Here is a 24,889-nt window from a genome sequence, read left to right on the forward strand (position 1 = left end):
TGTGCTGGAGAAATGCCCTAAATAGGATATTCTTCGTGCATACTCTTGCTCGAATAATGCTAACGTGTTTTGAAAACCTTTCCTGAGGAGTTTAGCAATTTAGTGGTGGTGGTGTGTCTTCATCTAGTGCTGTTCTGCTCTGGCTCTTGGCAGCTGCGTGGGAAACTCCTTGGGGTTCCTGGCACGGGCCAGCCACCTCCTGGCTGGGGTGGTTTGGGGTCGTGGTCGTGGGTAGTGAAGGTTGAGTTGGTGCCTCTGCCTTTGGTATGGTTTCTCTGGTTCTGCTTCCTGGGCACTTCTATGTTCTATATAATATATAATAATACTTGGAGGGTTTGGTTTTCTCTTGTTTTTCCTCCTTCCCTAGATAATGGTTGCTTGAGTCCTGTTTCAAATTGGACTTGAGTTCTATTCAATGCTTATGTGAATAAGCCAGCGATGGGCTTAATCACATAAATTTTGTGGCAGTGTGCAAGGCCAGGTTGGATGAGCCTTGGAGCAACCTGGTCTGGTGGAATTTGTCCCTGCCTGTGGCAGGGGGGTTGGAGCTAGATGAGCTTTAAGGTCCCTCCAACCCAAACCATTCTATGATTCTGTGATAAGACTGTCATGAGATCTTCATTTCAGCTTTAAATTAAAAATCTCAATCCAAACTATGTGGAAAGACAAAGACCACCAGTAGCCGTGCTCTCCACAGAAAGCCCTGGTGATAACAGCAGGGAAGCAGCTCTGTGGTACTCTTATTTTGCTCGTTAAGACTGAGGTGGGGGGAGTGAGGCGAGGAAGCACGTGAATTTTGGGACATCATGCTAGAGAACATTATTTTATGCCTTCAGAAGATTTTCCTACTTAAACTTCAAGAAACATTACCAGGCTGGAGCACGTGCATCAGCCTAACGAGAGGGCATGGTGTCAAGGGCAGAACCAGGCAGCCGTGCGATGCTTTTCCTTGGTCTTTAGAGCCGTTGTCTGTAAAGAAAACCAACCAAACAGCCGAGTCCATGAAGCACGGCTGGATCAATAAAATACCAAGGCTGAAAGGGCTTTATTGATGCCTTTTGGAGGATGTTCTTTTAATAATGGCAATTGGGGGAAAAAAATAATCCTGGCAAAAATCTCTTACAGCTGTAAGAGTCTTCTTTAGTAAATGAAAACTTCATTTATTCTTAAACATTTACAATATTTCTATTTATAGAATTCCTTAAACATTTTTAATTTTCTGTTAAATTCTCTAAGTGTTGTTTTCCAGTCAGAGAATGCCCTGGAAACTTGATAGTCCGAAAGAAGCTCATACAGCTTTGGAAAGGGTATTAAAAATAATCTGTCCATCAGAAAAAGAGAAGATTGTTCTTTAGAATAATCCAGCTAGGCCAAAGCAAGGCTGGAGAAAGCAAACACATACTCTAACAGGAGTAAGATGCTGTTTACTTTTGGTTTTCTGGCAGCTGTCAGGAGTGCAGAAGAGAGAACACAAATGTTCCCATGTGTATTTCCTAAGTAGTGTGAGATATTAATACACTTTTCTCTAAAATTTCTGTTTGTACTGTGGTAGGAAGTCTCGTAGCAAATGACTAAGGAGTGAGGATGTTTAATTCACTTGTAACTTAGCGTGGTATCCGATCTATAGAAATACTCACGTTATAGGACGCGTAGAGGCAGCCACGCCATGCAGGCTGCTGTCTTGGTGTAAGTACTAATGAGGCTGGATGCTATTGATGAAGCTCTTCCAGATGTGCACAAAGGATTATTAATAGCATTTTTTTCAGCCTGACTGTGTGTAAGGTGGCAGCTTTCAGCTGCGAAGTCATAGGTGTAAGAGAGCATGAGCCGGCAGTGTGCCCAGGTGGCCAAGAAGGCCAATGGCATCCTGGCCTCTATTAGGAACAGTGTAGCCAGCTGGTCTGGGGAAGGGATCGTCCCTCTGTACTCGGCACTGGTGAGGCCGCACCTTGAATCCTGTGTCCAGTTCTGGGCCCCGCACTGCAAGAGAGATGTTGAGGTGTTGGAGCGAGTCCAGAGGAGGGTGACCAAGCTGGGGAAGGGTCTGGAGGGTCTGACCTGCGAGGAACGGCTGAGGGAGCTGGGGGTGTTTAGCCTGGAGAAGAGGAGGCTTAGAGGTGACCTTCTTGCAGTCTACAACTACCTGAAGGGAGGTTGTAGCGCAGTGGGAGTTGGCCTCTTCTCCCAGGCAACCAGCGATAGGACAAGAGGACACAGCCTCAAGCTTGGCCAGGGGAGGTTCAGGTTGGCCATGAGGAAGCATTTCTTCTCAGCAAGGGTCATTAGCCATTGGAAGGGGCTGCCCAGGGAGGTGGTGGAGTCACCATCTCTGGAGGTGTTTAAGAAAAGCCTGGCCATGGCACTTAGTGCCCTGGTCTAGTTGCCATGGTGGTGTCAGGGCAATGGTTGGACTCGATGACCCCAGAGGGCTCTTCCAACCTCATTGATTCTGGGATTCTTTGTTCCTTGGCATCCATCAGCTTGAAGTTTCACCTGAACTGGCTAGTTGTCTCTGAGCTGTAAAACACAAGATGTTACACACAAGAATATTGTGATGTTGTCATGGCTTATCCCAACAGAGTACATCACTTAGCATGCTAATGAAATTATATAAAAGGATTTAGCCCCAATTAAATAAAATCTGCCTTAAGTTACGATGGTAACTGTTATGTCTGTGTCGAGGAGCTCTAATTACAAGCCTGTACCAGCATTCCTGTTTAAAACACCCACTGGTTCTTAAACGGTGCTTTATTACCAGGAGGGATTGTAAATTTTAGTCCTGCTGGCTGCTTGGGAGGAGACTAAAGCAAAGGGTGGGACGAGCCTGAATAAGGAACTGGGCAGCTGGTGATACCTTTGGTGATGCCAAAAACGTCAGTGAAGAGTGAATCCCAAGGAATCGATGTTGTTTGGCAGAGCAGCAGAGCTTTGTACACTTGGACTTTCCGCCACCTTTGGTTTCTTCTCTAGTTCTTTCCAAGCCTAGAAAGATGGGAGGTTGCAGAGCAGCGGTCAGCACACAAACCGAGGTATATCATAGTGATCTGACAGAAAAATACGTCACTTCATTTAACAATGGGGTATTAAAGTCCAGGATTATATGATTTTTATTTTTTATTCTTGTGCAGTCGTATTGAAGGCACTGAGCTTACTCAGAGTATAAATCCTGGCTCCAGTAGTGGAAAGGGACAGTTTGCATCTAGACGTTCAACAAATTCTCTTCTTCATCTATAACTTTTTTTTTTTTTGAGTTGATCATGGTACTCACCAGCGTAAGAACCAGAGAACATGTGTTTTGCATCTGTGTTTCGCTTCTGTGGTGTCGTGATGTTCTCATTACCTGTGCTTGCTGCTTTGTGTTGCTGCCTGTGGTGTTAACCGAGATCTGCTGTGCCTTTGCTCGGGATGGTCATCAGCACGATTCTGCTTTGAAAAATATATACATATATATATATAAAAAAGTAAAAGTAGTTCTCTGTTTCTTTAAATATTTTGAAATCCTGGAAAACTCAAATACACAGATGACCTCCCTACCCTACACTTCATCCCCTGTAGCAGGACACCTTCCCAAGACCATGCTTTGTGTCCGTTCATGCTGTAAGGCCACAGAGGCAGGGAGCCGTTGACACAAGCTCTCACCTTGCCGTTGCAGTCTGTGCCCTTCCATTGCTGTTAGAGTTGTGCCCCTGCTGTTTCCCTTAAACTTTTGCTTGACATTCCCTGTTGAATTGTGACCTGGGGACATGAATCAGGAGATAGCTGCTAAGCTGTCTGAGTCCCTCCTGCTCTCAGCTCGGCGTGGTTTGTGTTTGCTTTAGTCAACGTTTTCTGCACGTTTTCATTCCAGATCTGGCAGTGCGGCGGCTCCCTCGAGATTGTCACCTGCTCGCACGTTGGCCACGTTTTCCGAAAGGCAACACCTTACACCTTCCCTGGGGGCACGGGACACGTCATCAACAAGAACAACAGGAGACTGGCCGAGGTCTGGATGGATGAGTTTAAGGACTTCTTCTATATAATATCCCCAGGTAAGAAATTATTTTTTGATCATATGATGGTCTGTAAAGCTGTCTAGAAAAAGGAAGGCACATACAGGTAAGTGTAGACACGTACGCAGGTTGGATGAGGCTTGGAGCAACCTGGTCTGGTGGAAGGTGTCCCTGCCTGTGTCAGGGGGGTTGGAACTGGATGGTCTTTGAGGTCCCTTCCAACACAAACCATTCTATGATTCTATATGTACTAAAAGTTGAGACATAACAGCAAAAGTGCTTTGAAAATCCAAGGGAATGTCCTTCCCGGGTGCCAAAACCATCTATACTCTGTTCCCAAGGTAAAAATAAGGCTCTTCCTCTCCTGAAGATCATAAGGGGTTTTTTTCAGAACGTTATTCTCATAATGTTAGTTTGCAACCAAGTAGGAAAGCTCTTTGAGCCATTTGGTGTAAGAAATGCAGAGTTTGGCCAGATTCTGCTGTGAAGTCAGAAAAACTTGGTTTCTGCATGGGTTATGGCATGAGTCCTGTGGCTGTCACAGTGTGTGCTCAAAAAATATGCTGAGTCTGTCCTGGAAAACCCTTATCAAGCCAAAAAATTTAAAGCACCGTAAAAAAAAAGTCTATGCACTTCTTAAGTGTCCTGTTAGTGGTGTAAAAAAGATAATTATATATCTATACCTTATATGTACACTAAATATAGATGTGTGTAAAGGTGTATATAACCAAGAGATGCAAGCATGAAACAAATCTTGAAAAAATGCCAACAGACTGATGATCCCCACCAATCAGAGGTTGGGGTGATACCACTGATGAGAGGTTTGGGTTGGCACCGAGTGTTTTTGGGAAGCGTTCGTAGGGCTCTGCCTCCAGCTTGGAGGAAGGGCTGTTGCATTGCAAGGGAGAGAGGTGCAGGCAGATTTCCTCTGTCCTTCTGAATTACCTTCTCGGGTGCACCTTCTGAATTACCTTCTCGGGTGCACCTTCTCGTGGTGCTCTGGCAACAGGGCTTAGAGTGGAACGTCTAAGGAGGAACGTCTGGTCTCCTCAAGGAAAAGTAAGTCTGTTTTATCCAGGCAACAGCCTGTGAGGAAAGGTTTCTTGGCCCTGTAGGAGGGATGAAACCATGGAAGAAGGCTAAATGGTCCTGACTTCAGGACCGGTAACAAGAGCCAAACTAGCCAACGAGTTGAACCACCATCCCTCTCCAGCCTGTATTTTGTACAGGTGGCACCAGGATTCCTGGAGGGCAGAGCAGGGTCTCCAGAAGCCATCGGTACCTTCAGATCCTGTTTGTCCTCTGCTGTCTATGGTTCTTCTGAGTCACTGCGGGGGTGAGCTGCTGCCTTAGTCTGGAGCACCAGGTCTGCTGTTAAAGCTGCTGGTGTTTGTCATCAGTCATAGTGCTGACTGTGTGGACTAAGGGCTATTTAAAATACAATACATTTTAAATGAGATGTAGCAAAATGCATTTAAAAGCGACGAGAATCGTGATGTACATGGTAGAAAAATTTAAAAATTCCAATTTCAAAGAGTGCCAGATGGAATTGCTGCTGTGTACTTTTCTAAAATGCCTTAATATTTCAGTTAAAAAATGCTTCCAAATTGGTCATGTTTTAATTTTCAAATTCCTAAATGCAACACTTCAAATCCCGGATCAGAACTTATTTTTCTCTTTCTTTTTCTCTCTTCTGTTGCTTTTCTTTTTGTTCTGGGATCTTCTAAGCAAGGGTCCCTTTGGTTACAGCAGGACTCCCTGTAGGCCTTGATTATTTTTTTTTTTTTTAAACTCCTCAGGCTTGGCCAGGGGAGGTTCAGGTTGGCCATTAGGAAGCATTTCTTCTCAGCAAGGGTCATTAGCCATTGGAAGGGGCTGCCCAGGGAGGTGGTGGAGTCACCATCTCTGGAGGGGTTTAAGAAAAGCCTGGCCATGGCACTTAGTGCCGTGGTCTAGTTGCCATGGTGGTGTCAGGGCAATGGTTGGACTCGATGAGCCCAGAGGGCTCTTCCAACCTGATTGATTCTGTGATTCTGTTTGGAGGAGTAGTGACTACTGGGCTGTTGAACTGGCCAGTATCCTGCAGTCCAGCTGGGTAGAAAACGCCTGATATGGACATTTGGAAACACGCAGATGCTTTTGCTGGCAGAAGCCACTGTGAAGCTCTGTCTAGCAGAGCGCCTGCCATGTAAGAGGTCAACTGAAGGTGCGTTTTGAAGTTTCCTCATTAGCACTTGGACAGGAATTACAGACTATTCCTGTTACATTAGAGAAGAGCTTCTGAAATGGCTTTGGATAGTCGGTTTTGCAGCTACCTTTACAATTCCTGAGGTTTCAGCAAGCAGCAGCAGAGGATTTTGTCAGCAACATTTTTTAATGTGGATGTCCAGTGTTGGGCTTTCTAGCCTGCTTTTCTTCAGCAGGTTTCCAAGGTGAGAAGACATCCCTTCTCCCATTGAAAAGACCAGTTCTTGCTGTAGGGCATTTTAATTTAGGCTCCTAAGCACAGATACGAATTGTTAGTTATAGGTACAACTGTGCAACCAGTGCAGGACAAAATGATCTGTTTTTTATCACGACAATTTTTAATGAAACTGCTTCAATTAAAAAGTGATCATGATGATATTCCTCAGGATTAAGAAGCAAATGGAGGAGAAAGGTACTTAAGGATTTTAGAAAATAAAGTTAACAATAACATTTTCACTAAAAAAATCTCAATAAAAACATGTAGGCAATAGTAGATTTTTTTTTTTTAAATAGGCCATTTCTAAACGTCAGAAATTGTTCCCAATATTATTAAACGTCTTTTTTTTATGCTTTTGTCTGGCACACATTTCTCTTAGTTTATTAATCTGAAAAACACAGATCTCTGGATGATTCTGTTAGAGAACAAAGAAAGTTGCCTTTTAGTAATTAGGTCTCTGAAGCTATTATCTATCAGCGCACACTCATCTGCCCAGTTCTCCTCTGGGACCTGAGTAATTGGATTTCTTAGATGATGTCCTAAGAGAAAGAGGAACCGATGGATGTTCACGGTGGCGTTGTGTTAAATATATCCTGGCGTAATTAGGGTGCACACATAGTAATTATATTTTGAGGTAAAAGTCTTGATAAATGGAGTTATGAGTTGCTTTCCTGATGCTGTCTGCTTGCAAAAATATAGCTCCACTGAAGAGGAGCCCATCTGAAATTTGTTGTTGTCTCAGACGTATTTAAAATTGCTGCCTTCCCTCATCTTTGTAGAAGCTGTGTGTGGGTAAGAATAAATTTTTTTGTTTCTGCTACCCTTGAATTTGGCCATCCTGTGTGTTACCTGTTTGTTCGTGCCACATGCTCACAGAATCACAGAATCAATGAGGTTGGAAGAGCCCTCTGGGATCATCGAGTCCAACCATTGCCCTGACACCACCATGGCAACTAGACCAGGGCACTAAGTGCCATGTCCAGGCTTTTCTTAAACCCCTCCAGAGATGGTGACTCCACCACCTCCCTGGGCAGCCCCTTCCAATGGCTAATGACCCTTGCTGAGAAGAAATTCTTCCTAATGTCCAACCTGAACCTCCCCTGGTGAAGCTTGAGGCTGTGTCCTCTTGTCCTATTGCTGGTTGCCCGGGAGAAGAGGCCGACTCCCACTGTGCTACAACCTCCCTTCAGGTAGTTGTAGACTGCAATAAGGTCACCTCTGAGCCTCCTCTTCTCCAGGCTAAACACCCCCAGCTCCCTCAGCCGTTCCTCGGAGGTCAGACCCTCCAGACCCTTCACCAGCTTGGTCGCCCTCCTCTGGAGTTTCTTCAACACCTCAGATGAGTTAGGGACCAGAATTTTTAATATATCCAACCTAGAATTAAAAAAAAAAAAAAATCATCCAGATTAAGTCCTGTGCAAAATATTTTGAGTTGAAAAAAAGGCTTAATTTGTGACATGGTGAGAGGTTGGAGGAACAATTCTTGTAGAAAATATACTCTATTTGTAGAGTATTTGTGTTGGTGTGTGGGGAAACAATGCAGTTTTATTTTCGCTGCGTGTTTTGGAGCGAAGAGTGGCTTTGCTCTCTGTCTGGCGCAGGGCCCCGGGGCTGTGAGAACTCTGTTTACTGAGGCTGAGGTGGATTTGAAAGCTGAGAGTAAGATCACAAAATATAATCGTAGCGAGGAACACTTACCTTTTATTTTAGTACAAATACTGCGTTTGACAAGGAGTTTTGAATTTTACTTGGCAGGAGCCTAACTAAGGGTCTGCAGCATGATTGCAGCCTGAAACCGTAAGAGCCAAATAATTCAGGAGAGTTTAAAAAAGATCTCAGAAATGCTGGATACACTTCAAATGGGATTAAAGGAAGTCCCTTTCTTAGAAAAGAAATATATGAATTTGTTCTGAAGCCCATCTCATTTATGATGAGGTTAAAATGGTGCTGGGTAGTTGAGCTGACAGAGGAGACTTTCCTCCTAAATCAGTATTTACCAACCCATTTCTGGTTGGTATTAGTCTACTGGAATTTGTTGTTATCATTCTAAGTAATAAACATTACAGTTACAGACAGTGGTTTGGGGTGCTGATCTCGGGAAAGCTCAACATTTCATTGCTGTGCTAACAGTTAGCTAAGATGGTTTATGCAAAACAAAATTTAAGGCAATGATTTGGATTTGAGTATGAACCAGTTGAGCTACAGAAATTGGTTTCGTGTGCATTAACAGTGGAAGTTGAGGGGTTCAGAGAGCACCTCGATCCCTCTTGTGTGTATCCTTGGGGTTTTTCAGAGGAGCAAGATGACGTTTGTAGATGAACAAACCCAGAAGTGCTCCTGTGTAATTAGCATACACGAATCAAGACACATCAAAGTCGTGTTTTATCTTTTGTGTCATTTATAGCACTGCTATTTGCAAAAAAACATTTTATTAAATTTGTAGTAAAATGGAGCATAAAGAGGGGGTTGGCAGATCGTTGCCAGATCGTTGCCAGCCAGCCAGGAAAAATTCTGTTTCATTCCAGATAAAATTTTTTTCATCTTCATCATCATGAATGAATGTCTTGTTCTGCAGAAATGCTACATTGAGCCGGTTTTGAAGCTATGACCTTGTCTGCCAATTTGCAGGACGTGCCCATTAGAAAAAAATGCAGGTGTGATGCAGTGCTGCAACCATTTAATTTGTTCTGCTTGAAACACATCTGCTGCTCTGTTGAAACAATCTGCTTCTTTCCTGAGATATTTTTAATCCATTCTTCTGCACGCTACAATTTCTGTAGCTTCTTGTGATGTTTCATTTCTTTTTTTGCACCCAAGGACATTTTACTTAAGTTTTCTTATTTAAGTGTAAGCAGACTTATTAGTCATTAATTATTTTTATAGTTCCTCCAAGTCCCATAGATTATTTAGCAAGTAGTGACAATAAATAGGTATTGATTTATAATAGCTTGGCTTTAAATTGAGCAGAAGGGAATGTAAAGGTTTCCTGGAGATCCATACAAATGAGGTCCTTGCTTGAAGACAAAGCAGGGGGGTACATGCTGGTGTCGCTACATGAATGTGTGCTGCCCAAATGGGCCAGCCCAGTCCATGCCAGATGAGGCATGTATATAATAGAGGAGCTTTGGGAAGGGAGAACCTGTCGGGGTTGTAGCGTGGAGTATTATCAACGTTAATGGTGGTGGTGGTGGTGGTGGTGATGGTGGTGGTGGTGGTGATGGTGGTGGTGGTGATGGTGGTGGTGATGGTGGTGGTGATGGTGGTGGTGATGGTGGTGGTGATGGTGGTGGTGATGGTGTTAGGAGCCTATGGAGAGAAAGGGAGGAGACAGCTTGAATTGAAGGGGGGGTTGATGGCAGTGCCTTGGAGACCTGGGTCACCGCTGTTCTGGGGGGAGCACAGTGCCGTGGTCTCTGCATCTCTTGTGGGATCCTGAGCCTTTAGATAAACCTGCCCCAGTGAGGTGAGCATGCCAAACCCACCAAAGGCTCGCCATCTATATGGCTAAGTTTTATTAGAATGTGAAACTAGAATTTATTTTGCTGGGGTTTGTTTAGTTACAGAAAACTCAAGTATGAAGTTGAGTCAGGTTGAGTGGGTAAAGGTTTATTGCTTTCTGTTCCAGCAATTGCGGGGCTGAACCAGACGTGGAAATAGAAATCCCTGTAAGAATTGTAAAGCAAAATGGAAACAAGGTGTTTGGTGGATCCACAGGGTAATTTCATTGAGAGACAGAGCTGCTGATTTGGTTTGTAAGTGGAATATCGAGGTGTGTGCGTGCGGTGGGGGCAGGCTGTTGTTTGCCATCGCAGACTATAACAGTGTTAATACCCTTTTCCTCATGTTCAGCTTCATCAGATCCCCACAGTACAAAGCACTACACAACACGGATATTGCTTTTCTCCTCACACTTCCAATGCCTTCCCATGGGGAAGATTAGCTTAATTATAAGTAAGGATTGAGTAGCACAAACAATAGCAGTAGTGCACATCTCTTCCTCTAGAAGATCACAGACCCCCACTCCCCTTTGCCCCTAAAAGCTTGGAAAACATAACTTTATTTTTTTAATGAAGTCTCTTTTCTGAAACAAAAACGTTTTCAGCTCAGCCCTGGGTGGCACACGTTGCACAGATCGCTTTTGAAGTCAGGCAAGTGTCCTTGGACTTCCACCACGGGTACGTGCAAAGGACAAATACTCTGCAGCAAAACTCGTGTCACCTTAAAGGGACCTTAAAGCCCATCCAGTTCCAACCCCCCTGCCACGGGCAGGGACACCTTCCACCAGACCAGGTTGCTCCAAGCCCCATCCAACCTGGCCTTGAACACTCCTACAGTTACATTATGATCCATAAACATAATTTGTCAAAGAAGTAACCAGTAAAGATTTGGAAATATGGGTAAGAGTGGCTATCCAAAATAAGCTGATTTTTTGTGAATAGTAAGGAATAGTTTTACTGTTGTTGTGTGCTGAATTTCTTTACAAATTGATACCGCCTTCTGCTTTAGGGCGTGATTTCCTAGCAGAATACGCTGATGTCCTTGGAGCTTCACCTCTGTGATAATTTCAAAATAAGATCCCGTAAATAATGTAAAGCAGGAGATGATGGAAATGCAGCAGGGATTGCAGATTTAAATCTGGGAGCATCTTTCACAGAATCACAGAATCAATGAGGTTGGAAGAGCCCTCTGGGATCATCGAGTCCAACCATTGCCCTGACACCACCATGGCAACTAGACCAGGGCACTAAGTGCCATGTCCAGGCTTTTCTTCAACCCCTCCAGAGATGGTGACTCCACCACCTCCCTGGGCAGCCCCTTCCAATGGCTAATGACCCTTGCTGAGAAGAAATGCTTCCTAATGTCCAACCTGAACCTCCCCTGGCCAAGCTTGAGGCTGTGTCCTCTTGTCCAGTTGGGTGCTGGCAGTTACTAATGCTTTGCCTACCACTGTTTCTTTGGACGATAGCTCTTGTCTAAAATTAGATTAAATTAGGCTACAGAGAATATTTGACGTGCTTTTTGGGGTTTAGTTATCTTTCCTGGTAACTCAAGGTGTCCAAGCACCCTAAGACTGGCCTGTATGTTTCTTTCTGTGATGCACGGTTCCTCCCTGAGCTGTCCCCTTCCTGGAGCGTGTTGGTATTGGAAAGGATGTTGCAGGTCATTGGTTCAATATTATTTTAACCTCTGAAAGTCATATGCACCCCTGCAAAAGTCGGCTTGATAAGAGGGTGGAAAATGGAAATAGTATTTTCCTGTTATACTTTCTTCATACAGAAAGTTAAGAAGTTTGGATATATGAAGCCTTCCTGTCTTTGGCACTGAAGTTGTATGTCTGACAGTTCTGCTCAGCATGATGGATGGATTTCTTTACATCACTAAAATAGCCGTGCCGCGGCCGAGTTATTTCTCTCAGAGTGCTGGAAAAGATGCTTTGGGAAAAATGGTTTATAAAAATGTGAATGGATGTGGTTTTCTTTTCTTTAATATTTTGGAATATGAAGAAATCAAGTTCAGTGGTCCTGCCTTTCCGCATTGATAAATTATCTGAAAAGAAAAAATGTAATTTTCCAAGCATTTCAGCTTGCTAAATTAATTATTTAATGCTTGTAAAGACCTACGGTGTAGCAGCTGCACGTATATTCACATATTGCTGCACCATAATTCCAGCAAATGGGTATTGATAAAAAGCAAATCACGACAGCTGCAGAAGGAGCTGTGATTTATGCTTTGCAGCTTGACAAAAACTGCGCTTTGATCATCTATTCTCTTAATTCCAGGTGTTGTGAAGGTGGATTATGGCGACGTGTCCGTCAGAAAAGCACTACGAGACAATCTGCAGTGTAAGCCCTTCTCGTGGTACTTGGAAAACATCTACCCCGACTCGCAGATTCCACGGCGCTATTACTCGCTTGGGGAGGTATGAACTGTTTCTTTTTTTAATTTTCTCCTTTTTGGAGCTGGTTGAAACCCTCCTAGTTGGTTGCTTCTGTTTAAGTAGCCCCTTAGAAGGTCCTTCACCTAGATTCATGTCTTCCTGGTGCTCAGGAAGACGCTCAGGCTCCAGCGCCTCGTACCTATTCTGCAGGGGGATGTGGGGAGGGGAGGAAGGTCAGGATGGGATTTACCTACCACCCCGAGCAGGGACCTGCCTCCATTCCCCCCCATCCCCTAGGTCTCCTCCTGCTCCTTGTGGAGGGGGAAGAGGATCCTCCACTTCCCGGGGAGCATTAGACCGGTTCTTTGCCCCGCACTTCAAGAAAGATGTTGAGGTGTTGGAGCGAGTCCAGAGGCGGGCGACCAAGCTGGTGAAGGGTCTGGAGGGTCTGACCTGCGAGGAACGGCTGAGGGAGCTGGGGGTGTTTAGCCTGGAGAAGAGGAGGCTCAGAGGTGACCTTAGTGCAGTCTACAACTACCTGAAGGGAGGTTGTAGCGCAGTGGGAGTCGACCTCTCCTCCCGGGCAACCAGCGATAGGACAAGAGGACACAGCCTCAAGCTTCACCAGGGGAGGGTCAGGTTGGCCATTAGGAAGCATTTCTTCTCAGCAAGGGTCATTAGGCATTGGAAGGGGCTGCCCATGGAGGTGGTGGAGTCCCCATCTCTGGAGGGGTTTAAGAAAAGCCTGGCCATGGCACTTAGTGCCCTGGTCTAGTTGCCATGGTGGTGTCAGGGCAATGGTTGGACTCGATGAGGCCAGAGGGCTCTTCCAACCTCATTGATTCTGTTTCCTTCGGCTAAATTAGACCAATAATTACACTGTGTGAACGGGGCCATCGCTGGGAAGGTGACGTGGGTTTGGAGGAAGGAGTGAAGCGCTTGTGTGCCTTCGCTGCATCTTATTTATCCTTTGTGTTGAGCAGGTTACATTTTCTCTAAATCTTTCATAAAGGGACATTGCTATTCTGAACGACTACGTTCAGCATTAAAAATTTATCTTTTAAATTGAGTAGCACATTGGAAAGTGCTTTGAAAATACTTTGAAATTATTAAATAGCATGCAGTAGTTGAAGGAAACTTTCCATCACCACTTATCAATTACACGTAGAGTAGAAAAAGCTTATTTTGCTTTTTTGTTTTTTTAAAGGAATGTGTTTGTTCACTGGTGCTGTGCTTTCCAGCGAGGCTGATGGTTCTAGCACCACCCAGAACTGAAATCTCTTTCAAATTCAGATAATTCACTGTTAAAAATATTCTCTTGCATCGTACCTAAGCCGACTTTTCAAAGCTCTTGAATGGTTTGATTTAAAGTTACCACGGATAGAATAGCAATCAAACGAGCAAATGGCTTTTTTACATCCAGGAAAGTAATTTACTATTGAAACTTGCGATTGTAGGGAAAAATAAAAGCCACGGTAGGGTTTCCAGTTTAACTGTGACAAAGTCAAGTGAAACATGGTTTTACAGCAAGGAAAGAACTCATCTAACAAGGGTCAGATAATAAGGTTTTGTACGGTATTGTCGGAGTGGGAAAGTATGAGAAAGTAATAAAATAGTTATTAAAACACCTTATTTTTACCAACACTGCCTCAGTTTCTATGGAAACAGCAGGTCAGGCAGGAGCTATGGATTAAAACTCACACTGGACTATTACAGCTGCTGGCTGCCAGCTGAGCAGTGAAGTGGATTTTCAGACCTAAAGCTCAGGTACCACCAGCAGCAGCAATGGCCAATTTTTCAAGCATCAGAAGTGTATTTCTCAGTCACTTTCCTCTCTTGCAGCAGAGCTTTAGTCTCAGATAGGCCCAACCGTCTGAGTTGTTGGTGGGGATGGGGTCTTTAGTCCACAAATGGTCCATGATGCAGGAGTCCGAGCGAAGACGATGCTCAGCAGCCCGCTGGTGCAAGCCATGGGTTTGGTGGCTACTAAGAACATAATTTGTTAATAAATCTGAGAAAATTATTCTCTAATGCAGTGCAATCTAAATGTAATGAGTGTTCAGCGCTGGGCCTCAAATTATATTGTGCAAGTGCCTATTTTGTTCTTTTGTAGTATAAACAGTGATAAAAAGAGTGAATAATTTTGACAGATTTGGGATAATCATCCTTAATTTACTTATGACCTCCTGGAAGATAGTGTAGGCGTGACTGGAAATCAGACCACGGTCACACATGGTTCACTCACACCGCCCAACATGTCAGAAATAATAATCAGTGTTGTATTACATTTCAATTTGGATTTTATTTGGCTGTTGCACAAGTGATTTATATACATCTGTTGCTTTTATAAATGAAGTGTGTAGTTTTTAAATGAAATTTTTGTATAGAGCTGAAGCTCGTAAGTAGTTTATGAAGTTTATTCATCGTACACTTAATACACAGACCCTGAAGGTGGCCAAGCCTTTATTTGCAACTAAATTTTCCATTCAGTTAGAACATAACATATATACAGTGACTTTATTAGATTTGAATTTCCTAGATGGATGAAAATATGCCTCAGAATGGACATTAAATGTGCAAAATGTGGTGAATACTGAATATTCTCTCTTACATTTTGATCATGTTACACTGAAAGTGAATACAAAGTAAGTGTAAGACAAGAATTATTTTGTAAACTCAAGACATAATAATCATAGGTGAGTTTTCAAGTCACCTTTTATTTTAGTCCTCTGTTTTAATCACCCAGAATCACAGAATCAATGAGGTTGGAAGAGCCCTCTGGGCTCATCGAGTCCAACCATTGCCCTGACACCACCATGGCAACTAGACCAGGGCACTAAGTGCCATGGCCAGGCTTTTCTTAAACCCCTCCAGAGATGGGGACTCCACCACCTCCCTGGGCAGCCCCTTCCAATGGCTAATGACCCTTGCTGAGAAGAAAATGAACCAAGGGATTGCAAAGATAAAATTACCTTTCTCGTGGAGATACTTGAAACTATTTCTACAAAAAGGTGATTTAAGAAACAAGGCTGGGGTTACCGTTGGAGCTCGGAGTACCATTTGAGCTCATCACTAGCATACAGTGTTGGGAGATTAATCTCAGTTGCCTCTGAGATTACTCAACGGCACAAGGTGGTGCGATTTCTTTCTGTGTGATTAACAACACAGAGCAGATTAAGAAGCGACCATGTGAGCTTTGCTGGGCCACTCTTCCCCAGCGTCGTTAATCAGATCTCATTTTACTTGTGTTGCTGCGTCAAGCCCAGGCTGGTGGCGGTGGCTGGCTATTGACTGCCCTGCCTGTTACAGATCCACAGAACCACAGAGTGGTTGGGGCTGGAAGGGGCCTCTGGAGATCATCCAGACCAACCCCTGGCCAAAGCAGGGTCACCCAGAGCACGTTGCACAGGGTCGTGTCCAGGCGGGTTTGAATATCTCCAGAGAAGGAGACTCCCCCCCTCCCTGGGCAGCCTGTGCCAGGGCTCTGGCACCCTCACACCAAAGAAGTTCCTCCTCATATTCAGATGGAACTTCCCATGTGTCAGCTTGTGCCCATTGCCCCTTGTCCTGTCACTGGGCACCACTGAGAAGAGTCTGGTCCCCTCCTCTTGACACCCACCCCTAAGGTATTTGTAAGTGTTGATAAGATCCCCCCTCAGTCTGCTCTTCTCCAGCTGAACAGCCCCAGCTCCCTCAGCCTTTCCTTGTCACAGAGATGCTCCAGCCCTCTGCCCATCTCTGTACCCCTCCACTGGACTCTCTCCAGCAGTTCCTTGTCTTTCTTGAACTGGGGGACCCAGAGCTGGACCCAGTTACTCCAGGTGTGGCCTCACCAGGGCAGTGTAGAGGGGCAGGAGAACCTCCCTTGACCTGCTGGCCACACTCTTCCTCACGCACCCCAGGACACCATTGGCCTTCTGGCTTCAAGGGCACATTGTTGGCCCATGGTGAACTTGTTGTCCACCAAAACTCCCAGGTCCTTCCTGCAGAGCTGGTTTCCAGCAGGTCACCCCCAGCCTGTACCGGTGCATGGGCCCATTGGGCCTCGGAGGATGGCACGGGCAATTGCAGAGGACTGGAGTTGCACGAAGTGCCACTGAAGTATTGCAAGACAGAGGGTTTCACAAGAGTTTTACCAAAGGAACGAGGGACATGGAGATGTGCTTTTGCTTTGCACACATGAGTAAGGAGACCACCCCGAGCTGCTGAGAGCGGGGAGGAGCAGGGGGGATGCATGTTTGTACAAGTGTGCCAAGAGATCATAGAATCACAGACTGGTTTGGGTTGGGAGGGACCTTAAAGCCCATCCAGTTCCAACCCCCTGCCACGGGCAGGGACACCTTCCACCAGCCCAGGTTGCTCCAAGCCCCATCCAACCTGCCCTTGAACACTGCCAGGGAGGGGGCAGCCACAGCTGCTCTGGGCAACCTGGGCCAGCGTGTCTGTGCTGCTCCGAGGACGGATTGAATCTGAGGGGAAAGTTTTTAAATAAAACTTTTCCAAAGCCCATAATTAGTCACAAAGCTGCCCAGCAGCCTCTGCTCTGCAGGAGTCAGCTGTTGGACACCGCTTGTGCTCAGCGTTTCTCTCTCGGAGCAGAGTCAGCCCGTGCTTACCTCGGGCACGCCGTTAGCTGTGCGTTGTTTAGAAGTACAAGTGTGTTATATTCATTAAACAAAACCACGCAGGGCATTGAATGAGGTTCTCCTCGAATGCTGTTCGTACTTACACTTAGTATGTAATTTAAAACCTCATTACACTCTTCATAATTATTTCCATTTTCTTTTCAGAGTGTGACATATTTACAAATTGCAAGTTAAAGTACATTCTTATAGCTGAATGCACGGATAATGTACTTTCTCCTACAGTGATGTAATTTTTTCTGCACAAATATGACATTTACAGGCGTTTTTTTTTTTTCAAGGAACGTTTCATCTCTTTCTTTCTTCAGATCAGGAATGTGGAAACCAACCAGTGTTTAGACAACATGGGCCGCAAGGAAAATGAAAAAGTGGGCATCTTCAACTGCCACGGCATGGGAGGAAATCAGGTAAAATGAAAAAAAATAAAAGAAAAAAGGTATTATTTGTACAATAACTGCTTCAATCTGCTGCTGTGTAACCACAGGCACAACAGATGTCAGGAAAAACTGGTGAGGATTCACCCAGAGCATGTTCTCAGTTAATGCAGCTCAGAAATAGACGTATTGGTTCCATGTAAAAACCAATAGCAGCAATTAGGAAACATCTTAATGAGGGTACTCAGCACTGGTGAGGCCGCACCTTGAATCCTGTGTCCAGTTCTGGGCCCCGCACTTCAAGAAAGATGTTGAGGTGTTGGAGTGAGTCCAGAGGAGGGCGACCAAGCTGGTGAAGGGTCTGACCTGCGAGGAACGGCTGAGGGAGCTGGGGGTGTTTAGCCTGGAGAAGAGGAGGCTCAGAGGTGACCTTAGTGCAGTCTACAACTACCTGAAGGGAGGTTGTAGTGAAGTGGGAGTCGGCCTCTTCTCCCAGGCAACCAGCGATAGGACAAGAGGACACAGCCTCAAGCTTGGCCAGGGGAGGTTCAGGTTGGACATTAGGAAGCATTTCTTCTTAGCAAGGGTCATTAGCCATTGGAAGGGGCTGCCCAGGGAGGTGGTGGAGTCCCCATCTCTGGAGGGGTTTAAGAAAAGCCTGGCCATGGCACTTAGTGCCCTGGTCTAGTTGCCATGGTGGTGTGAGAAGTAAGATCGTGCATCATATTTGTCCCAGACTTCACCATCTTTCTAAACTTGCCCGAGGAGATGGGAGTGTTGGCATTTTAATAAGACTGTGTATGGTCAAGGTTGGAGATTCTCTGTACACCTTGGGTGTTCGGCGTGTTTCCCCTTCTTTCTGTACGCGTTGGGAAGGCCGCTCTCTTTTTGTTGAAAGAGGAGAAAGATCCTAGATGCCTGTCACATCTCCAAACCCTCAGTCCCTCTGAAGTACCAGGTGTGGGGTTAGGAGGACTGTAAGGCTCTGAGATAAAGACAGATGGGTTGTAAATGTGTGTATGGACCATATATCCTATAGAAACCTGAACTGCTAATAAATATGACCATTCTCTCTGAGCCTTCCTAAGCCAAGATTTTCCAAACCTGAAGAAATTTTGGCCTCAGTCTCCTTTATACCTCTGGCATCAGCCAGAAACCACCTGCAGAATGAAGAGTCTGCAGGAGCCAAGAGCAGTATCTGTCATCGAGCGGAGGCTTTGCTGGGAGCACCTGCCCTACACGCAGAGCATTAGTCATCCTTCTGTGCTCACACACAACTCCCATTAAAAGTTATCTTTATTAAATTCCGTTCTAATGAGAAATTAGAAGAGAGCTAAGACATGTAAATGCTGGGGGTGGGGAGGGGGGGGCTGTATGGTTACAGAAATAGCTGAGGAATGAAACTGCTGCAGAATGAAAATGAAGCAGGAATAAAACCGAGCTCGTTGGAGCCGAGCAAGATGCATGGGCACGATCCAGCTTGAGGCAGGGGCAAATATCTCATAGCTATTGAAGTGTCTTAAAGGACCTAAGGATAATGAGATTCTAAAAATATGAATTTCTTTAAAAAATTAAGAAAAATGAAGTACATTACCTGCGGCCCTTCATGCGAGGATTGTTTCCAGAGTATAAAACTGGAGGATTTGTTGTTAGGTTGGTGTGGATATTTCAGATTATCCTAACTCGGTTACGACCTGGTGACTATTAGTGATCTTGAAAATCACACAGAATCAATCAGGTTGGAAGAGCCCTCTGGGCTCATCGAGTCCAACCGTTGCCCTGACACCACCATGTCAACCAGACCAGGGCACTAAGTGCCATGGCCAGGCTTTTCTTAAACCCCTCCAGAGATGGGGACTCCACCACCTCCCTGGGCAGCCCCTTCCAATGGCTGATGACCCTTGCTGAGAAGAAATGCTTCCTAATGTCCAACCTGAACCTCCCCTGGCCAAGCTTGAGGCTGTGTCCTCTTGTCCTATCGCTGGTTGCCTGGGAGAAGAGGTCGACTCCCGCTGCGCTACAACCTCCCTTCAGGTAGTTGTAGACTGCACTAAGGTCACCTCTGAGCCTCCTCTAAACCTGCTGTGTGGAAATGCAGTAATAAAGGTTATTAACAAAAATAAATACAAAATATATTAACTCCTACAAAAAACCTGCTACTCTGTATAGGCAAGGAATCTGTCTGTACCAGAAGTATGAAAGACAAGGTGTTGGTGGAAAATACTCTGTTCCTTTTTGTTTTGATCAGCTCCACAAAAAGCAGAAGCGAGTGACAGTCTCTCTTTGTGTCTGTATGGAAAAGTGCTGCGTCAGTTGGGAGAATATTTTGTATTTTGTCATTCTATGAAGTGTCTCCTTCAAGTGAAGGCTGGGCTCCTGCTCGGGGAGTCCTTTCCTGTCTTGCACTGGAATGTATGGCGTGAAATATACTATTTAATTAGCTATAAAATGCAACGTGTTGTTCCTCACCCTCTATTTTTATATGACATTAATGTAATAATATCTATAATTAATATGGATGGTAACGAAATGCTAGCCTGATAATTTTACATCGTTTTAATGAGCATTCATTTTTCTTTCCTAATCATGTTTTTCAAACCCATCTTCTCTACTTGTTAATTCAGACATCACTTATTCTTTTGAAAGATATAGTGGAGCAGTTTGTTGCAGTTATCAGAGATGAGAGGAAAAAGAAATATGCAAATGGAAATACATTTCGTAATATAAGTATTTACTTTCTATAAAACAGACAAGAAAACATCTCTCTGAGGCTAAAAACCTGTCCCTCAGGCTGGAAGAAAATGGCTGATGCAAATTTGTTTACTGTAAAAAAACAACACATATTAGTAGAAAATTAAAGTTAGAGTTGCTGCAGGGTGAATGGTAATGGATAAATCTCTTAACAATGATAAATCAATAACAGTGATTTGTGACTGAAGATGTTTAAAAGAAAAACCAAAGCCCCCACAGATTTTTTCTTGTTGAATAGTAATTATAGTAGGTTGGTGGCTGAACATTATTCTAATATCACAGAATCAATGAGGTTGGAAGAGCCCTCTGGGCTCATCGAGTCCAACCATTGCCCTGACACCACCATGGCAACTAGACCAGGGCACTAAGTGCCATGTCCAGGCTTTTCTTCAACCCCTCCAGAGATGGTGACTCCACCACCTCCCTGGGCAGCCCCTTCCAATGGCTAATGACCCTTGCTGAGAAGAAATGCTTCCTAATGGCCAACCTGACCCTCCCCTGGCCAAGCTTGAGGCTGTGTCCTCTTGTCCTATCACTGGTTGCCTGGGAGAAGAGGCCGACTCCCACTTCACTACAACCTCCCTTCAGGTAGTTGTAGACTGCACTAAGGTCACCTCTGAGCCTCCTCTTCTCCAGGCTAAACACCCCCAGCTCCCTCAGCTGTTCCTCGCAGGTCAGACCCTCCAGACCCTTCACCAGCTTGGTCGCCCTCCTCTGGACTCGCTCCAACATTTCCATGACATTTGTTTTCCTAAACATGATATTCCTTCTCTTACGTACAACAGACGTTCACGTGGAGAAACGTGCATGAAACTCTCGTGAAATCCAAGGCACCATCACCTCAATGTTTGGGGGAGAAAGTAGTTCTGCTCCACTGGAGTGAAAATTGTATATTCTGAATGGGCAGTCGGGAGGACTTCTGCTAATTCTTTGTCCCTGCCATCGTTTTCTCTTTACAGGTGTTTTCTTACACTGCTGACAAAGAGATCCGCACAGACGACTTGTGCCTGGACGTCTCGAGGCTGAACGGCCCCGTCATCATGCTGAAGTGCCACCACATGAGGGGGAACCAGCTCTGGGAGTACGATGCCGAGGTACCCAAGTTGGGTCTTGGTGGAGTAGGGCCGTGTCACGGGGAGAGGGAGCTGGGTGAGGTGGTGTGCTGTGGCACGGACTCAGGAGTGTGGAGTCATTCAGCTGACTGCCGGGTTTTACATTGTGTTTCCACAAAATTATATTTTTAGAGGAGTGAAAAAGTCAATTGTTGTTTAAAAATGCTCATTTCTAGTAGCTGCCGTTGCCTCACGTTCTTACCAACTTAAAGAAGTATTCTGCATTTTTTATCTAAATGAAGAGGGGAGAGGGGCTTTTTACAAGGGCATGGAGTGATGGGACGAGGGGGAACGGTTTTAAACTGAAAGAGGGGAGATTGAGATGAGATATTAGGAAGCAATTCTTTGCTGTGAGGGTGGTGAGAGCCTGGCCCAGGTTGCCCAGAGCAGCTGTGGCTGCCCCCTCCCTGGCAGTGTTCAAGGCCAGGTTGGATGGGGCTGGGAGCAACCTGGTCTGGTGGAAGGTGTCCCTGCCCATGGCAGGGGGTTGGAACTGGATGGGCTTTAAGGTCCCTTCCAACCCAAACCAGTCTGTGATTCTATGATGAAAACAAGATTTATTTATTTTCCAGTTACAGTTTTTCCAGTTCATTCTTGCTGGCTCTTAAAGATTATTAACTCTGGATTTAAATTGTGTTTAATCATTTTCCATATCCCAGTCATGTGTTTAGTTTGACTCTACCATGGGATGGGAGGTGGCTGCTTCTGGGTTTTCAGAGAGTGCAGTTTGAAGAAATTCTGTGGCGTAAGGAGAGCTTGTGAAATTAATGCAAAATATGTGTAAATATCTCAGTATTTTATAGCCGAATAGTTGTTCTTTTTAAATGAGACAGGAAACAGCAGATGAAAATGCAAACACTCATTTTAAGCTTTTGCTTTGAAATGTGAATGTGCAGTTCTGCACGGTGGAATTCACGCAAAGGTATTAATATTTTCTTCGAGACAGGATCTTTCTTACATGTTATGATATGAAAAAACTCGTACAAACCTGCTGTTGCATAACATCGACCTGCCAAGCAGGAAAGCGACGATACTTGCGTTGAGGTGCAATTTATTTGGTAACTTTTCATACATTCTTGAGTTTAACATTTGAACTTAAACCAGTTTTCTCTTTAATAAAGGCAACTATTTTTCTTCTTACACAAAATGCATGAATATTTTGATATTTTTAGGCATTGTTGAGGATGTTCATGCCTGCAAGTAACACATGAGATTTAAGATCTTATATCCTTCGTTTCATTCCTGCAAGCAGATAACTGGGCACATAATAATCTCCCAGGCAACCAGCGCTAGGACAAGAGGACACAGCCTCAAGCTTGGCCAGGGGAGGGTCAGGTTGGACATCAGGAAGCATTTCTTCTCATCAAGGGTCATTAGGCATTGGAAGGGGCTGCCCAGGGAGGTGGTGGAGTCACCATCTCTGGAGGGGTTTAAGAAAAGCCTGGCCATGGCACTTAGTGCCCTGGTCTAGTTGCCATGGTGGTGTCAGGGCAATGGTTGGACTCGATGATCCCAGAGGGCTCTGCCAACCTCAGTGATTCTGTGATAATTGATTTTTCATCAGTTTTAGATTGTGGCCGAGGACGTGGAGTCAGTGTCACAGGTTCCTGATCCGTCTCCGTAGGAAATTAAACGTCTCCCCTGTGCGGGGGGTCAGTGCCTCCTTGCTCGCAGTTCCCCCGAGCAAATCCAGGCAGGGCCCTGCATGGGGCCGGGGTGGCTTTTTGGTTTTGTTTGGAGGGGTCAGGAGGGTCTCACTGGTCTCACACCCCTTGGTGCAGCACACGCTTTCGCTCCAGTTTGTAGCACAGCAGCAGAGCCTTAGCCCACCGGTGTGCCCGGTTCTGTTTTAAACGAGAACACCTTAAAATATCAGCTTTTCAGTCTCTTAAACTGGAGTATTTCAGTTTATTTTGTCAATACCTTAAAGGATAAATTCTGAATATTGAAAAAATGTTATGGAAAATTTCTGTGTAGCTGTGTAAAAACAAAACCAGCCGTTAGATGGAGCTCACAAAAAAGAAATACACCCTTTATTTTATATAAGGGATCTCCGAGAGAACGGGTTTGCTGTCTGTCCTATGTACAAAACACAGCCCATTGTATTATGCACCTTTCTATTTATTGACAAGAATATTTTTGCTAACAATTTTACCCTGAACATTCAGACTTCAGCTTGCAAATTCCCATTGATGCCAGTATTGGTGTTTATAATACATTTATTATGTATTGATGGACCCTCAGTACGAGTGCTGCAGGAGCAGCCACATCTGGAGGTACAAGAAGTGCAAATAATCATAAACAGGGATTTCCCAGTAGAGATCTTCAGATAATTTCCTTTGATTTACATACTGTTATTAAATTTTCTGTGCTGTTCTGGTTTAGTTTAAATTATGGTATTTAAAGGTATAATATATTATAAAATCACAGAAAGTCTTTCCCATGAATTTATACCTTAATAATTACAGTTCTCTTAGATATTCCCAGCATTTCTATTTTGTCACAAATAAACAAGATGAGAAGATTTTGTGGTGATAAGAAAGGTAAATATCAAGTGTTTTTGTACATATTTTTGAGAGTAACAGGTTTAATTGGTTTGAAGGAGACTATTCAAAAAGCCCCTTTCTCATTTTCTCATACCCTAAGTGTGTGCTAAAAGCTTTTAACCCAAAACACCCCAGAACTGAGTTTAAATACTTTTTTTATTAAGCTAAAGCAGTTGTGACTGAGGAGATACTAAATATTAGCAGATTGCCACAGGTTGTGTCACTGAAAACCGTCACTGAAGAGAAGGATGTAGTTTTAAAGATGAAAGCAGGCAGATGAATCCCATATCATGGAAGGGAACGTCATAGTTCCCAAATGATTGCTCTCACCTTGAAGAAAGTTCAGGTGGTCTACAACTACCTGAAGGGAGGTTGTAGTGAAGTTGGAGTTGGCCTCTTCTCCCGGGCAACTAGCGCTAGGACAAGAGGACACAGCCTCAAGCTTGGCCAGAGGAGGTTCAGGTTGGACATTAGGAAGCATTTCTTCTCAGCAAGGGTCATTAGCCATTGGAAGGGGCTGCCCAGGGAGGTGGTGGAGTCACCATCTCTGGAGGGGTTTAAGAAAAGACTGGACATGGCACTTAGTGCCCTGGTCTAGTTGCCATGGTGGTGTCAGGGCAATGGTTGGACTCGATGATCCCTGAGGGCTCTTCCATAAGTCTGTGTTTCATCTCGGCTAAAGCACGCCAGGCTCTGGGGCTGCTGGCTCCGACCCCACACGTTGCCTCCACCTTTTATTCCATTGCTGTTTCCTACAAGGTGTTTTTCACCGAGCTGCATCTTTTTTTCTTAACCCAATAGGACAAATTACTTTAGATATTATGTACAGAAGAAAAAAAGAGAGCCCAATATTGATATTATATTTATAATTTAAAAAGAAGCCCTTATAGCACAAAGTGTCAATGGTGTACTCTGGATTTAAGGGAACGCTAAATAAAGAAACCCGCTGTCACCAGGAGCAACAGCAGCAACGAGCCTCAGCCTGCGGATCACCCGGAGGAGCTGTTTCCAAGCAGGGTCCCCTCCTCTGGGCAGCCCTCTCCATTTCTGATGCTAAATGGCTTTTATCACTCAGGCAGCAGTAGTACACAGCATTTTTAAACATTTTTTTTCTGAATGTTTTTACATCTTG

General features: G+C 44.6%; 1 protein-coding gene across 1 annotated transcript in view; it reads left to right on the top strand.

The window, feature by feature from the left end:
- Positions 1-24,889, top strand: part of GALNT13 (polypeptide N-acetylgalactosaminyltransferase 13) — a 93,299-nt gene that overhangs the window by 59,820 nt on the left and 8,590 nt on the right. Inside the window, exons 9-12 of the mRNA XM_068407408.1 lie at positions 3,848-4,028; positions 12,234-12,373; positions 17,283-17,381; positions 21,059-21,193. Coding sequence (XP_068263509.1) covers positions 3,848-4,028; positions 12,234-12,373; positions 17,283-17,381; positions 21,059-21,193 — 555 coding nt within the window. The remainder of the gene's footprint in view (positions 1-3,847; positions 4,029-12,233; positions 12,374-17,282; positions 17,382-21,058; positions 21,194-24,889) is intronic.

The sequence above is a fragment of the Nyctibius grandis genome, chromosome 9 (genome assembly GCF_013368605.1).
Source record: "Nyctibius grandis isolate bNycGra1 chromosome 9, bNycGra1.pri, whole genome shotgun sequence".
NCBI lineage: Eukaryota > Metazoa > Chordata > Aves > Nyctibiiformes > Nyctibiidae > Nyctibius > Nyctibius grandis.